This window comes from Esox lucius, chromosome 12 (genome assembly GCF_011004845.1).
Source record: "Esox lucius isolate fEsoLuc1 chromosome 12, fEsoLuc1.pri, whole genome shotgun sequence".
In the NCBI taxonomy this organism is placed as follows: domain Eukaryota; kingdom Metazoa; phylum Chordata; class Actinopteri; order Esociformes; family Esocidae; genus Esox; species Esox lucius.
The window spans coordinates 8,412,919-8,426,852 of record NC_047580.1 but is presented as its reverse complement, the minus strand read 5'-3'; the positions used below and the strand labels follow the sequence as shown (position 1 = coordinate 8,426,852).

At 42.3% G+C, this 13,934-nt stretch overlaps 2 protein-coding genes across 5 annotated transcripts; both read right to left on the bottom strand.

Annotated features, from left to right (window-relative positions):
- Positions 1-134: 134 nt before the first annotated feature.
- Positions 135-8,744, bottom strand: LOC105024959 (caspase recruitment domain-containing protein 19). 4 transcript variants are annotated; one of them, XM_034296151.1, is made up of 7 exons: positions 7,424-8,744; positions 4,303-4,448; positions 3,492-3,651; positions 3,058-3,126; positions 1,383-1,448; positions 1,025-1,121; positions 858-939 (listed from the first exon to the last, which is right to left on the bottom strand). In XM_034296151.1, exons 1-6 carry the CDS (start codon positions 7,428-7,430, stop codon positions 1,069-1,071), a joined length of 501 nt encoding a protein of 166 aa, XP_034152042.1. In that variant the 5' UTR covers positions 7,431-8,744; the 3' UTR covers positions 858-939; positions 1,025-1,068. The 4 variants fall into 4 exon arrangements, with proteins under 4 accessions (XP_010893594.1, XP_010893595.1, XP_019906953.2 ...); XM_010895292.3 differs by lacking the exon at positions 1,025-1,121 and having other exon boundaries at positions 135-939; XM_020051394.2 differs by having other exon boundaries at positions 821-1,121.
- Positions 8,745-8,955: 211 nt separating this feature from the next.
- On the bottom strand, positions 8,956-13,437 carry LOC105024961 (sushi domain-containing protein 3). The gene is made up of 6 exons (XM_010895295.3): positions 13,185-13,437; positions 12,977-13,097; positions 11,344-11,532; positions 10,457-10,604; positions 9,929-10,099; positions 8,956-9,831 (listed from the first exon to the last, which is right to left on the bottom strand). Exons 2-6 carry the CDS (start codon positions 13,059-13,061, stop codon positions 9,459-9,461), a joined length of 966 nt encoding a protein of 321 aa, XP_010893597.2. The 5' UTR covers positions 13,062-13,097; positions 13,185-13,437; the 3' UTR covers positions 8,956-9,458.
- Positions 13,438-13,934: the final 497 nt, after the last annotated feature.

The following is a 13,934-nucleotide window of genomic DNA, read 5'->3' as shown; positions in this document are numbered from 1 at the left end:
CACTGTTAGTTCTATCAAATACATCTTACTAGATTTTCTTTGTGTGTGCTTCATATTTTTTCTCCTAGTTTCTCTCCTACAAAGCATCATAATTCCAGCCAAGGGAATAAAAAAACAACAAAAAGCACTCAAGATTAGACTTTAAAAAAAGATTTGAGAGTTTATTTATCATTGATATTCCAAAACTCTGTGGATACAAGCACTGAGACATGCAGTAAGGGCTTTAATTACTGAGAAAGTCTCAGTGCAAATACATGTGTATAGTGGTGCATAATGGTGTCTTTTAGAGACTGATCACTGTTAGAAGGCACTGGGCAGTTACAGTAAGGTGTTGGTGAAGACGGTGACAGTCCGTCTGTGGGTGAAGGTATGAGACGAAACATTGGTCTTAACTCGTTCAAACCAACAAAGTGCAATTTCTAGGGAACAGGGTGTAAAGTGAGACCTGTAAAGTAACATAATTAAACCAATGGACCGGTTAGGCATTCAGTCTTCAGACTAACAGTCCTGATAGGAGGTCCAAGTCACATGATTAGAACTACTTTGAGTTTTACTTCCACAAGTGAAATGTAAAGGTTCAGATAAGTTAAAGACTAAGTTATCCAGGACATTTGTGTCTTGTCATGTTCAATATTTTAAATCAAGTAGGCTTAGATGGCACAGATTGAAGACCTTACTCTGCTGATAACAGAAACTGTTAAAATACAATACAACATAGAAATATGTACACTTTTTTTAGCACCTCTTAATCCCCCTACTGAAAAATGTTTGGCATTGCAAAGAGATTTGTTTTTCCATTATTTAGCATTTCTCTCCGAATATGGCCTTATTGAATTCTGGATGCGTCCTCTTTGCAGGCTAAGAGGACCTCACTGGCTCCACTGCCCAGTCCCAGCGCTGAGAACCCCAGAAATGGACTGGTACCACTCAAATTACCCTCTGCAGAAAAAAGACATAAGGAAGGGGTGGAAAGACGGGGAGAACCTCAGTTACATTTCCTTGAGTCTTTGCATACTCATCTTGCCTCCTCAAAATCCATTCCAGGAGAAGTTCAGATGACAGGGATCTCTAACTCATCACCAAGGGTTGGAAAAGGAGCTCAGGTGTAGAACATGGGAAGACTCAAAGAAATGTAATTGACCAGAATTTCCAGGAGAAAAACGAGCAGCAGAGGTGAAGGATAGAAGAAAAGCAGAAGGAGAACAGAGTGAGAATACACTGATGGCACCAGTGCAAGAAACATATCAACACTGTATGAAATAACCTTCTATTCCTTCCATTGTTTCAAAATCAATGCACATCACTGCACAGAGAACATCTACTTCTTTGGTACTTTGAATTATTCAATGGGTAAACCTGTTCTCCCTGCCTGAATGACTTACCTCCATAATAATAGAGCAAGGCTAAGCCCACCGCAAGGCCGAAACAACTCAGAAAAAACAGAGGGCCTTCAGAGAGAGGGAGAAAGAGAAGAGTACACATCATCTGCATGAGAGGGAACTGAACCGTGTAAATGACAATTCAGCAAAGAAGAAACAGACAGACCGACATAGACAGAACCAAACAGAGTGCTGTTACACAAACGGCTTCCTCAGTCTAAAGCAACCATCTCCCACGGCTGCAATTTCTGTGATCAGATGTTTATCAGAAATTACTTACTGTACTTCTTTCTGATGTTACTTTTCACCTACAGTAAAAACAAGTCTTAGAAGAATTACAGTGGGGCACAGGACGTTATTCACCCCAATAAAAAGTCAATGTTTTGTTACAACATGAAATCGAAATACATTTAAATTGGAAATCAACTGATCAAGACATTCAAAGGTCTATAATGTCAAAATGAAGAATGAAATCAAAAGCTTCATTACAAATATAAAACAGAAAGTAACTGATTGCATAAGTATCCACCCCGTTTAGTCAATATTTGGTAGAAGCACCTTTTGCAGAGATTACAACCTTGAGTCTCTACCAGCTTTGCACACCCGGACACAGCATTTTTTGACCATTCCTTGGCTAAATTGCTCAAGATCCATCAAGTTGGATGGGAAACTTTGATGAACATCAACTTTCAAGTTTTCCGACATGTTCTTAATTAAACTGACGTCAGGGCATTGACTGGAGACCTTCAGGATGAAGACTTTTTGGGCAACGCCAGTGTGGCTTTGGCTGTATGTTTGATGTCATTATCCTTCTGGAAGAGTCTCTGGGCATACGTCAGCAGGTTTTATTCCAGGATTTATATGTTATTTTCTGGATCTATCTTCACAAGCTTTCCAGGCACTGACACAGAAGCATCCCCATAGCATGATGCTGCCAATACTGAGCTTTAAATGTTCCTTCACCTTCATTATATAGTTTTTGTTAATACTTGTACAAACCAACTGTGGGACCACTCAGATACAGGTTTATTTAACCTGAAATCATGTAAAAAACCTAAATTGCATGCAGGTGCTCTCCATTAAAGTAGTTATGTGATTTCTGAAAAATGGCACAATCTCCAGACAATTGGAGTGCTTGATTTAACAATAAATAGTTGAAACACCCCTAGGAGGTAAATCATTTTGAGAGTTATTGTGCATTAATAGTGTTTTTTTGGAGGGGGTGAATATCCCACTACCCCCATGCCACCCTTGGAGAGAGTCTCAGCTGGGGGACCAGACAATTTTATGGAGACCCTGGAGCAACTGGACATAGTGTCTTGATCAAACAAAATTAACTATTTTCCTGATTGATGGCTAACAACCTTTTGGTTACAGCTCAGATGCTCTAACCACCAGCGTACATTCCCTTAAGGGCTGACTGACTGGCGTTAGTTAAAAGACTAATTAAATGTTTCTTAGCTGTGGCTATTATGGTAATAAGATTAGATGCAAAACACATACTGGGTAGAGTTACAGGGTGATAGCCGACTAAGCAAAAAATACACTTATCCTCTCGATAAGAAGCAACAATTCCTTAAAACGTTGATCCAACCTCATACTATGGATTTGTTTGGCAGATTATTCTGAAATATCTGTGAAGTGGTTCTGACTGGTAGTGGTGTGGCGTTAGATTTACCCTGGTTGTTCAGTACATATTTGTCAATATGGCGGGTCACGGTGTCAGTCCCCACTGGGTCTGCATGCTCTAGAACAGACACATAGATCACTGTCAGTCTCCACAGCCTCTCACAGACACACGCAAAACTGTCGGAAACAGAAAAAAAAACGTATACCAACAGCGAAGGAGAAACACACAGACACATGGTTTTAAAATGCGTCCTTTGTAGTGATTTTGCCCAGGTTGTAGCCGTTGCATCTACACATGGTAATGCAATTAATCTGTTATCCATCAACCCTGACTGGAATGTTACAGCTAACCTGTTAGGAAATTATTTGAGAGATATCCTTGCAAAATAATATTTATTGATTTGGGTGTGCACACTAAGAATGTGGCTGAATATTAGGACTTGTGTTCGGATGAGGTATAAATAGGGCTCATCCAAGCCATACCTCTCCTTCGGCTGACTCTGGTAGGCAGGTTAAAATAGACCTCATCAGCGTGGATCTGAAGCCCCCTGTAGAACTCATGACACGCCTCCTCTCCCTTCCTCTGCAGGTGCACCAGCAGCTCAGCCAATCGCACCTCAGTAGGCACGCTCAGGTTCCTGAACTGTTTAGACAACCATCCAATAACAAGTGTCCAGTTATGTCTGGTTACCCATAATGCATTTATGGATCTGTAATAAGGTCCATGTCTTGACTTTTGCTAATTGGAGCCCAGTGTTCCCTAAAATCACCAAATAAAACAAAATGAATAGAAAAATACAAAGTTTAATATGATCATATGTAGCTGGACACGTAGTGGCCTACCGAGCAGTGTGGCCTAGGGAGAAGTGAGGTTAATCCCTTCAAAAGACCTGTTTACACCTGGTGCCAACATGTCTCCTCTGTTCGGATCTTGTCCCCATTCCGATAGTGCCTCTGTTTTCAGCTGTGCAGACATTTTATCTACACAGTGATTTCAATGTGATAAGATCTCACATTTGTAAACAAACAACATCGGGACAAAGGATGCATGTTAGAACCAGCTAAACCCTATAAAGATAGGGATGAGAGTTAGGAAAAGTTGGCAGACAGCAGAAATGACGTGTACTATTCCAAGATATATCCATTTGTTTTTCACTGACACAAAGTTGAGATGAGTTGAACTTTTTACGTGTTGTCAGAAACACTAGACAATTAGAATAGAGGACACATCCACAGAACACAAACAAAACTTCTGTTTAATTTGGTTTCAGTTCTCATTAACTAGGCTACTCACCCTCTGGGCCTCCTTGTCAGTTAGGATCTGAGGATAGATTCTGTTGAGCTGCAACACCAGCCTGTCCACAAGCTCTGTGTGCATCTTTGGTTCTGAACAAAGGAACTGAGAGTCCCTCTGCAACTGCTCATGGTAGCCATCGGACCCTGACCAGGAGGTAGGGAATACCGAAAATAAGGCACAAACAGAACATATGGAAGTTTTTCCGTTTTAGGGACCACCAGCAGTCTGTCGCAAACCACTGTAGTGCAAAACTGACAGGGATAATCATTCAAAAAGTACTTTTTCAATTTGTAAACTAGTTTGCAGGTCAAGTTGAGAATCAATTGTATCAGTGAAAAAGGCCTATTATACTGTGTATTGGAAGTGGAATATTATGTTTATGGTAATAAAACTATACTATAGTACTCCTAGTACCAACTTTGAACTTTTTAAAACTGTAATAAATGACAGGATAAAAACCTCTGTTTTGTCACAATGACAGAGGGCCCAAGAGTCATCCTAGTGTTTCTTAAAGTTGGTCCTATAGGGATTCTTAATTTTGTTTTTGCCCAGGCACTCACACCGCTGATTCAAACTAAAGGCTTGATGATAGGTTGATTACATCCAGGTGTGTAGGTGTCTGTCAATCAGGTGTGTAGGTGTCTGTCAATCAGGTGTGTAGGTGTCTGTCAATCAGGTGTGTAGGTGTCTGTCAATCAGGTGTGTAGGTAGTAGGGTAAGATTTGAAACAGGTGTGTAGGTAGTAGGGTAAGATTTGAAACAGGTGTGTGAGTGCTTGGGTAAAAACAAAAACGTGCACCCCTTTGGATACTAAGGACCAGGATTAAGAAACATACAGGTGCTGGTCATAAAATTTTAATATCGTCAGAAAGTTTATTTATTTCAGTAATTCCATTCAAAAAGTGAAACTTGTATATTATATTCATTACACACATACTGATATAGTTCAAATGTATCTCCGAAAATTAGAATATTACTTAAGACCAATACAACAGTTTTTTTTAAATGTTGGCCAACTGAAAAGTATGAACATGAAAAGTATGAGCATGTACAGCACTCAATACTTAGTTGGGGCTCCTTTTGCCTGAATTACTGCAGCGTGGCATGGAGTCGATCAGTCTGTGGCACTGCTCAGGTGTTACGAGAGCCCAGGTTACTCTGATAGTGGCCAACAGCTCTTCTACATTGTTGGGTCTGGCGTATCGCATCTTCCTCTTCACAATACCCCATAGACTTTCTATAGATTTAAGGTCAGGCGAGTTTGCTGGCCAATTAGGAAGAGGGATACCATGGTCCTTAAACCAGGTACTGGTAGCTTTGGCACTGTGTGCAGGTGCCAAGTCCTGTTGGAAAATGAAATCTGCATCTCCATAAAGTTGGTCAGCAGCAGGAAGCATGAAGTCCTCTAAAACTTCCTGGTAGACGGCTGCGTTGACCTTGGACCTCAGAAAACACAGTGGACCAACACCAGCAGATGAAAAGGCACCCCAAACCATCACTGACTGTGGAAACTTTACACTGGACTTCAAGCAATGTGGATTCTGTGCCTCTCCTCTCTTCCTCCAGACTCTGGGATCTTGATTTCCAAAGGAAATGCAAAATTTACTTTCATCAGAGAACATAACTCAGCAGCAGTCCAGTCCTTTTTGTCTTTAGCCCAGGCGAGACGCTTCTGACGCAGTGTCTTGTTCAAGAGTGGCTTGACACAAGGAATGCGACAGCTGAAACCTATGTCTTGCATACGTCTGTGCGTGGTGGTTCTTGAAGCACTGACTCCAGCTGCAGTCCACTCTTTGTAAATCTCCCCCACATTTTTGAATGGGTTTTGTTTCACAATCCTCTCCAGGGTGCGGTCATCCCTATTGCTTGTACGCTTTCTTTATTGCTTGTATCTTTTCCTTCCCTTCACCTCTCTATTAATGTGCTTGGACACAGAGCTCTGTGAACAGCCAGGCTCTTCAGCTATGACCTCTTGTGTCTTGCCCTCCTTGTGCAAGGTGTCAGTGGTCATCTTTTGGACAGCTGTCAAGTCAGCAATCTTCCCAATGATTGTGTTGCCTACATAACTAGACTGAGAGACCATTTAAAGGCCTTTGCAGGTGTTTTGAGTTAATTAACTGATTAAAGTGTGGCACCAGGTGTCTTCAATATTGAACATTTTCACAATATTCAAATTTTCTGAGATACTGAATTTGGGTTTTTCATTAGCTGTCAGTTATAATCATCAAAATTAAAAGAAATAAACACTTGAAATATCAGTCTTTGTGGAATTAATGTATAAATTATACAAGTTACACTTTTTGAATGGAATTACTGAAATAAATCAAAATGTTGATGATATTCTAATTTTATGACCAGCACCTGTATAGCTCAATTGAGTTTTCTATTGAACTTGATTTTTTTGTCCAAGACTAGGCTTAATCCGTGTTTGCGAAACTGGCCCTATGTGTGTCAGAGTTTGAAATTAAGAGCTAAGTCGAATGGTAGACCTGAATACTTGGCAAGAACAGCGCTTTTGATCTGGCTGGCAGACTACGGCCTACAGTGAAGGTGTTGTAAGCTATAGTCCTTCACTGAGAATTAAGAGGTTTAGCGTCCCCTTTTAGAAACATTATTAGACCTCGCTGTCACGCAAGGGGCACAGGACGTTAATAAGATGCAACTGGCAAATTAGAACATGTTAAACTCGTATTGCCAGGCAGTGTTGCATGCGGAACACATGAAATAGAGCCCGCACACTGGTTTGCTCCAACACTACATTTATTCGTAAACATCTCGATCCTGCATGGGTCTACGTCTGGTTGTTGCATGCACAGCACACAGCAACATGGCAATATTTGTTTTTTCAAACAATGATTGCATAAGTCGTTAGGCTACCACATTGCTATATTAGTGATAGCCTACAGCTCTTGCAATTATTAAGTACACTCCAACTTTGGTAAAATAATAAAGTTAATTAGAACTAAAACTGATTAGCTCGAGTTATTTTTGAGATCGAGGAATCAGGGGAGACGCTAGTGGACACCCGACGGAGCGAGAGGTCGTAGTCTCCTTTGCTGCGTACAAATCGGCCATAACAAAATCGAAAACCCCCACAACTCTAGGCAAATTCACTAACCTGCCATGCAAGAAAACGGAGATAAGCTTCCCCTTTTCGACCAGCGACCACTTCTCAATTTCCTTATCTGTCTACTTCGAACCTCTTCCCATGTTGACACCGACCGCACAGCAGCTCAGACACCCGGACCGCGTGGTTTGTAATGCACTAATTACTATTAATGAGTGACGTCAACCTATGAGGTGTAAAACATGCAATAACGATCACCGACTCTTAAGGTTCAAATGGCACCCAAAAGTACATTGAGACTGTTGGATCACTCAGAAGTGTTTCCTGATAGTTTGTTTTATTGATGGCGCACTCCTAATCCGAATTCGGGGACTGAGATCAGGTATGTGTCAGATAAATTCTAGGACAAATCTGCCTTATAATCGAATTCCAACCCGATGAAAGCACACCACAGCCTACCATCACATTCAACAGGCTATATGTAAATAAAAATGCAATATAATTCCCATTACATTACATTATTTGTACCATGAAATACCAGCAAATACGTCACACAACAGGATAGGGAACCTACACATGCAATCCCTGGATCCAACCAAATAAGAAACACCCAGTCTAAAAATGAACATTGAACAAAATGATTCTTACCAGAATCATCATGTCCAGATTGCATGGCTCAGAGATGCAAGCCATTCCTTCTCAGAACAGATATATTTACTGTGTATGTGTTTACTACTATATATTTCTACAAGAAACTATGTGCAAGCAACAAAATAAGTGATATTAGGACTGCCCTTCCTTGTAAGTACAACTCATCTTAGAGCAGGATCTGAGTTTAAGGCACATATCTGATGCAACCTAGAAATGCTGCCTTGTCACTGAACGTCCTCCCAGAGGTCAGTGTCAGTTTACATAATACCTATACACTGAAGTCATTAAACACAGGGGTTCCCAAAAATGTTTTGCTTTGTAACTCATCAATTGAAGTGTCTTTTGAGTCACGTCAAACCACAAGGTCTTGTACTAAGCATACACTGACCAAAGAATACGTAAAAAAAAGATCCTCAAGACATTAAACTGAATGTAGATTTGGATATGGTTTTTTGCAACCAATAAAAAAATATTGATTGCATACCAGAAACAAACATTCATAACAGAGCGTAAATGGTTTACAAAACATTTACAAGGTTAATACGTTATTATGCAAAACATGAGTACCTGATTTGTCCAGATTTTTATTAGGTGATTTTAAGTTCTCAAAGATTATATACATTTATATAGAAAAATATTTAAGTTTATACTCTCATACTTTCCCATCTCAAAAATGTATTTATATGTACACTGAACAAAATGATAAACGCAACACTTTAGTTTTTACCCCCATTTATCATGAGCTGAACTCAAAGATCTAAGACTTTCTGTATGTACACAAAAGGCCTATTTCTCTGAAATACTGTTCACAAATCTGTCTAAATCTTTCCAGGTCCTGCACATTTTAGAGTGGCTTTTTATTGTGGCCAGCCTAAGGCACACCTGTGCAATAATCATGCTGTCTAATCAGCATTTGATATGCCACACTTGTGAGGTGGATGGATTATCTCAGCAAAGAAGAAGTGCTCACTAACACAGATTTAGACAGATTTGTGAACAATATTTAAGAGAACAAGGCCTTTTGCGTACATACAGAAAGTCTTAGATCTTTGAGTTCAGCTCATGATAAATGGGGGCAAAAATAAAAGTGTTGCATTTATAATTTTGTTCAGTGTAGAAATCCATAACATAAAAAGACAAATGGTAATGAAACCCATCAGGACAATTCATGGTCGCAACCCACAGTTTGGGAACCCCTGATTCAAAATATTATTTTTCATAATTATTTTACTGGTCCCCAACTGACCGCCCCAGTGCGACAAATATCGATTACATCCAACTGGCAATTGAATCTGCCGATAATAGCAAAGGCTCAGTCACTATTAAGGTGAATGTCCAACTCCCCAATTGGATATTGATTACAGTTTCTTGGTCCATTATCGTTTATCCACATCCCCTATGGTCTACACCCAGTCATGGTCACCTGGTTGTGACATCAGACAGATATAACCTTTATGGGGTGCTCCTGGTCATAGTAGGGTTGAGGACATATCCCGTAGTCCTTCTCTGGGAGTGGAGTGCTCATCCCAGAAAGGCTGCCCTTCTGTCCCCCATTCTGCCAGGTTAGGCCTGAGGCTGGGAGTACCTCTGGGTTCTGGGCCAGGCACGGGGTCTGAGGTACACCTGGATACAGTGGCCCTATGGAGTTTGGAAGTAGGCCTGGATTGTGCATGAGACCTGACTTATGGTGGAGTCCTTGGTTGTGCAAGTGGAGGGGCTGGTTGTAGCCTCTGCAGGGGAGAAGAGCTGAGTTGAGGGCCGAGCAGAAGCCTGGTGCCGAGACTGGACTGCTAATGGAATGGATACCCCTGTGGAGAAGGCGGAGACAGTGAGCCTTGAATGGGACACGTACGCGCACATGCACACACACACACACACACACACGCACACACACACACTCTTCACCCGTTGGGTATCCTGTGGTCAATCGATGAAGGGTCATGGTTGTCCCATGCTGATAGTGTCTTCATCTGGTTGGTGGTGTTGTTATTATTGTTCCTGCCCTTGTGACCATAGCGAGAGGCCCTGTTTCCCTCCTGCTCCACTTGCTCCAGCTGGTGCCACAGATCCGTATCCCTGGCAACGCAAAGAAGAAAAGCCACTATTGTACTGCATCAATAGCTACTGTACATCTCAATGTCCTTATTATTCCTAATAGGGCACTACTCCTCTCTCTCCTCTTTTCCTCCACCTCCCCTCTCATGTCCTAACAGCTCTCTCTCTTTGCCTTGGTTATTCACGTGGATGCCCACTAGCTGACGCCATGGCAACAGCTAGTCTTCATGGGGTTAACTCATTTGTCTTCTCTTTACTGTACGTCTGTCTCTTCTCTCGCCTCTCCTTCCCTTTACCCCCCCCCCCCCGTGTCTAACCACGATGTGGACACCGGGAACCCAGATGAAAAAAAGGCAAAGACACACTCTCTCCTCTCACCTCTTGTCCTTCTTCCTCTCTCCTTCCTTGACACAGTCAAGCAGGCAGCAGGTGAGGAAGGCCATGGACAACAGGAGGATGATGGCACAGCTGATGATGGAGGCCATCACGGCCACGCGGAACCCAAAGTCCTCAGACAGAGACACCGCTAGCAGGGCAAAGATAACAAACCACTCATTCACTCCACAGACAACAAGCAAGAGATGTACAACAACAACAAGCTCTCCTGAGTGATGTAAGTACAACATGTTGGAATGCCTTAAGGTTATAACCCGGTACCTAAACTCTAACATGGACACCCACGCGACATTGGCCATCTGATCAGGGCGCTGAAAAAAACATCTCCAACATTTCTCTATACCAGTTCTTCATGATAACAAAGAGACTGACAGGCGCTACACTGGGGGAGTTTGCAATCCATGCACTTTTTCAATGTATTTTGAATCTCTCCCCTACACACACTCACACGCACACACTTTCCTAAGAGGACAACTTTCATTTCTACAATAGAGCAGAGTGTGACTCATAAATAATGTATGGATGATGTGACGGCTGTCTTTACACGCTTTCAGCCGTTGATTGGCCAGCTGCAGGGCTGACACAATACAGACGGAGGGGGCTGGGCGACTGACAAACCTTGCAGTCTCTCATTTGGACTTCTGTTCCTCATCAAATACAAATACGCTTACATAAGCGGCTTAGAAATATGGAAAGGACGTCCATGAATATTTCAAGAGTGTACAGACACTGCGGCCGATGCCGAAATGCTTTGATTGCTGGCTGGGGCTGTGTTATTTTCTAGCGGGCATCTTTAGACACCTACGAGGAAAAGGCTGTCAAAGGGCAACATGCGCGTGTGAAGGTCTTCTCTGTGTTATGAGACATACGTTTACACCAGGGGGAGCCTCCTGACCAGTGGGTGGTGTTGCTGCCCCAGACACAGGACACGGCGTTAGCCCCGACCAGGCGGTGTCTGGGCGGGCACTGCAGGGTGATCACCGTGCCCACCTCAGTCCCATTCCCCTGAACGATCTTCTGGGTGCCCAGTGCCGGCAGGGGCATGGGTTTGCACTGGCCTGGAAGGAGAGAAGACAATTGGGGACAATGTCAGTGCAGAACCAGAACTGTGGAACAGCTACAGCAGAACCGTCAGATGAGAGGGCGTGTGAGGTAACCGTGTTACACAGAACACCGCGTCACAGCATACCACGCGTAAGAGCGCCATACGGGACACTCTGCGTCACGCGACAAGGACACACCCCATCTGCAGACCTGCCCTTTGTTGCTAATGCTGACTGTCGAAGTAGCAAACATGATAAATCATTAAACAAAAGGCCTGCATGCCTGGCAGAAATGCAGTCGTCATCTGGGACATGTTAAAAAGCTGGTTATCAGACTTTGCGAGTAAAAAGTGTCCCTGTTTTACACACTGAACCATGACCCAGGTATGTCACTGCTTTGAATATATGCAAGTGTATTTCAAAAGGGCTGGAAACCAACTGACTTGACAGAGCTGACTGGAGCTTCCACTTTCAGGATGAAACAAATCAGGTCTGTCACTTCCTGTGGAAGTGTGTTTGTTCAGCTTATTGTTCTCACAAATTGATGCAGTGCGTTTTGACTCCACTAGAGGTCCTACATGTTCAAGAAATGATTGGATTTCAAATGAACTCATCTTCAGTAGTGTCTGAAAGAGAAACCAAGTTGTTTTATATAAGATAGTGTTAGTATATTCAAAAACTTTTCAGTCTCATCAAAGGAATTCCTTTGACGAATGGGAGGGAAATGGATGGAAAGGGAGAAGGAACGTCAGCCAGAAAGAGTTATGATTGACTGAGTTGGGGGGAAGCTATTTCATAAACCATGATTTCTGCAGGGTAGGCAGGCAGCTCTCTCCTGCTGTCTGTGACTCATAATAGATTTCTGATCAAAGAAATACATTTTCTCTCAGTTAGACAGGGTTGAGCTGGCAGAGGACGTTATTTTGCTGAGTAGGACTAAGCAGATCCACAGAAAACACAAATTGACTGCTAAATGTTTGGTACCCAATGTCTTCCTTGAGAATCGCATGGCAACCCAACACAATTGTATCTGTGTTTGAGTGTGGGTGTGTTTTAAGCATGGCAGCAGCCTTGCAGAATTAGTTTGTGAAAAACTCAAAAACCTGCTTGTCTGAAAGCCACCTGCAGCTCACACAATGATAAATCTCTCACTTCCCGTTTCCAATGCAGGCATTCTACCATACACACTCACATAACCTGCAATATTTGATTAATTTTAAGCATTTATCATTTGATACTTTTTCTAAAAGAAGTAATCTTGCAATTAGTCTCACATTATGTGCCTTTTGTTATGGTAATGGAATGTATTTTCTCCCAAAAAGTGCATGTTAGTAGTCTAGTCTGTGATGCACTCGAAATGCCCTATTCAAATATATTTATTCATAATGCTTTCCATAAGACAGTAGCCTAATTGCTATAAATGTATACCAACATTGGATAGATATTGAAGCTCGCTTACCTGTATTATTGTGGCCACGGTTTCCATTTTGGATTGAATAAATAGTTCTGGAACCATCAACAACCGAAGCCGTAACCGTTGACATGTTGGCGATGATCTACCCAACCGTCGACAACTCCTCCTGGACGCGCGTAAAAACAATAAGGAGACCCACTTGAGGACGCTCCGGTAGCCTGCAGCTAGAGATTTGCTTCGTGCTCAGTCTCACCTGCTGTGTGCACGCGTTGGTTCTTTCCGTCTCTCTCCGGCACAGATGTGCTGGCATTCACTTGGCTTGTCTCGCTTCGATCTCAGAACGCATTGACGGTTTCTGACCCGAGAGAAATCCGTCCCGTGTCTGAGAGATTTTGCCAGACTAATCGTGTGTATTTTAGGATGTCACTTAGATCATTGATGTCAGAGTAACATACTTGTAGTCATGGCGCGCCGAATGTTGTTTGTAGGTTAGTTCCTCCTTTCAAGTTCACTGTCATTGGTATGTAGGCTGGAGGTGATTCTCTTACATTAGCCTACCGCGCCTTTGGCGACGGTACGATAAACTTAATATAACTAGGCAAGTGCATGTACAGTTGTGCTCCAAAGTTTGCATACCCTTGTAGAATTGTAAATATATGTACCATTTGTAAAGAAAACATGAGTGAGCAGGCAAAACACGTCTTTTATTTTTTTATGGGATTCACATTCAACTGTAGGTCATAACAGAATGGCACAACCATAAAACAAAACATGGAAACAACAAAACAAAAAACGGACCCCTGTTCTAAAGTCTGCATACCCTTAGTTCTTAATACTGTGTACTGCCCCCTTTAGCATCAATGACAGGGTGCAGTCTTTTGTAATAGTTGTCTATGAGGCCCAGAATTCATGCAGGTGGTACAGCTGGCCATTTGACTTGGCAAAATGCCTCCAGGCCTTGCAAAGTCATTGGTCATCTTGCTGGAACAGTACATTTGAGATC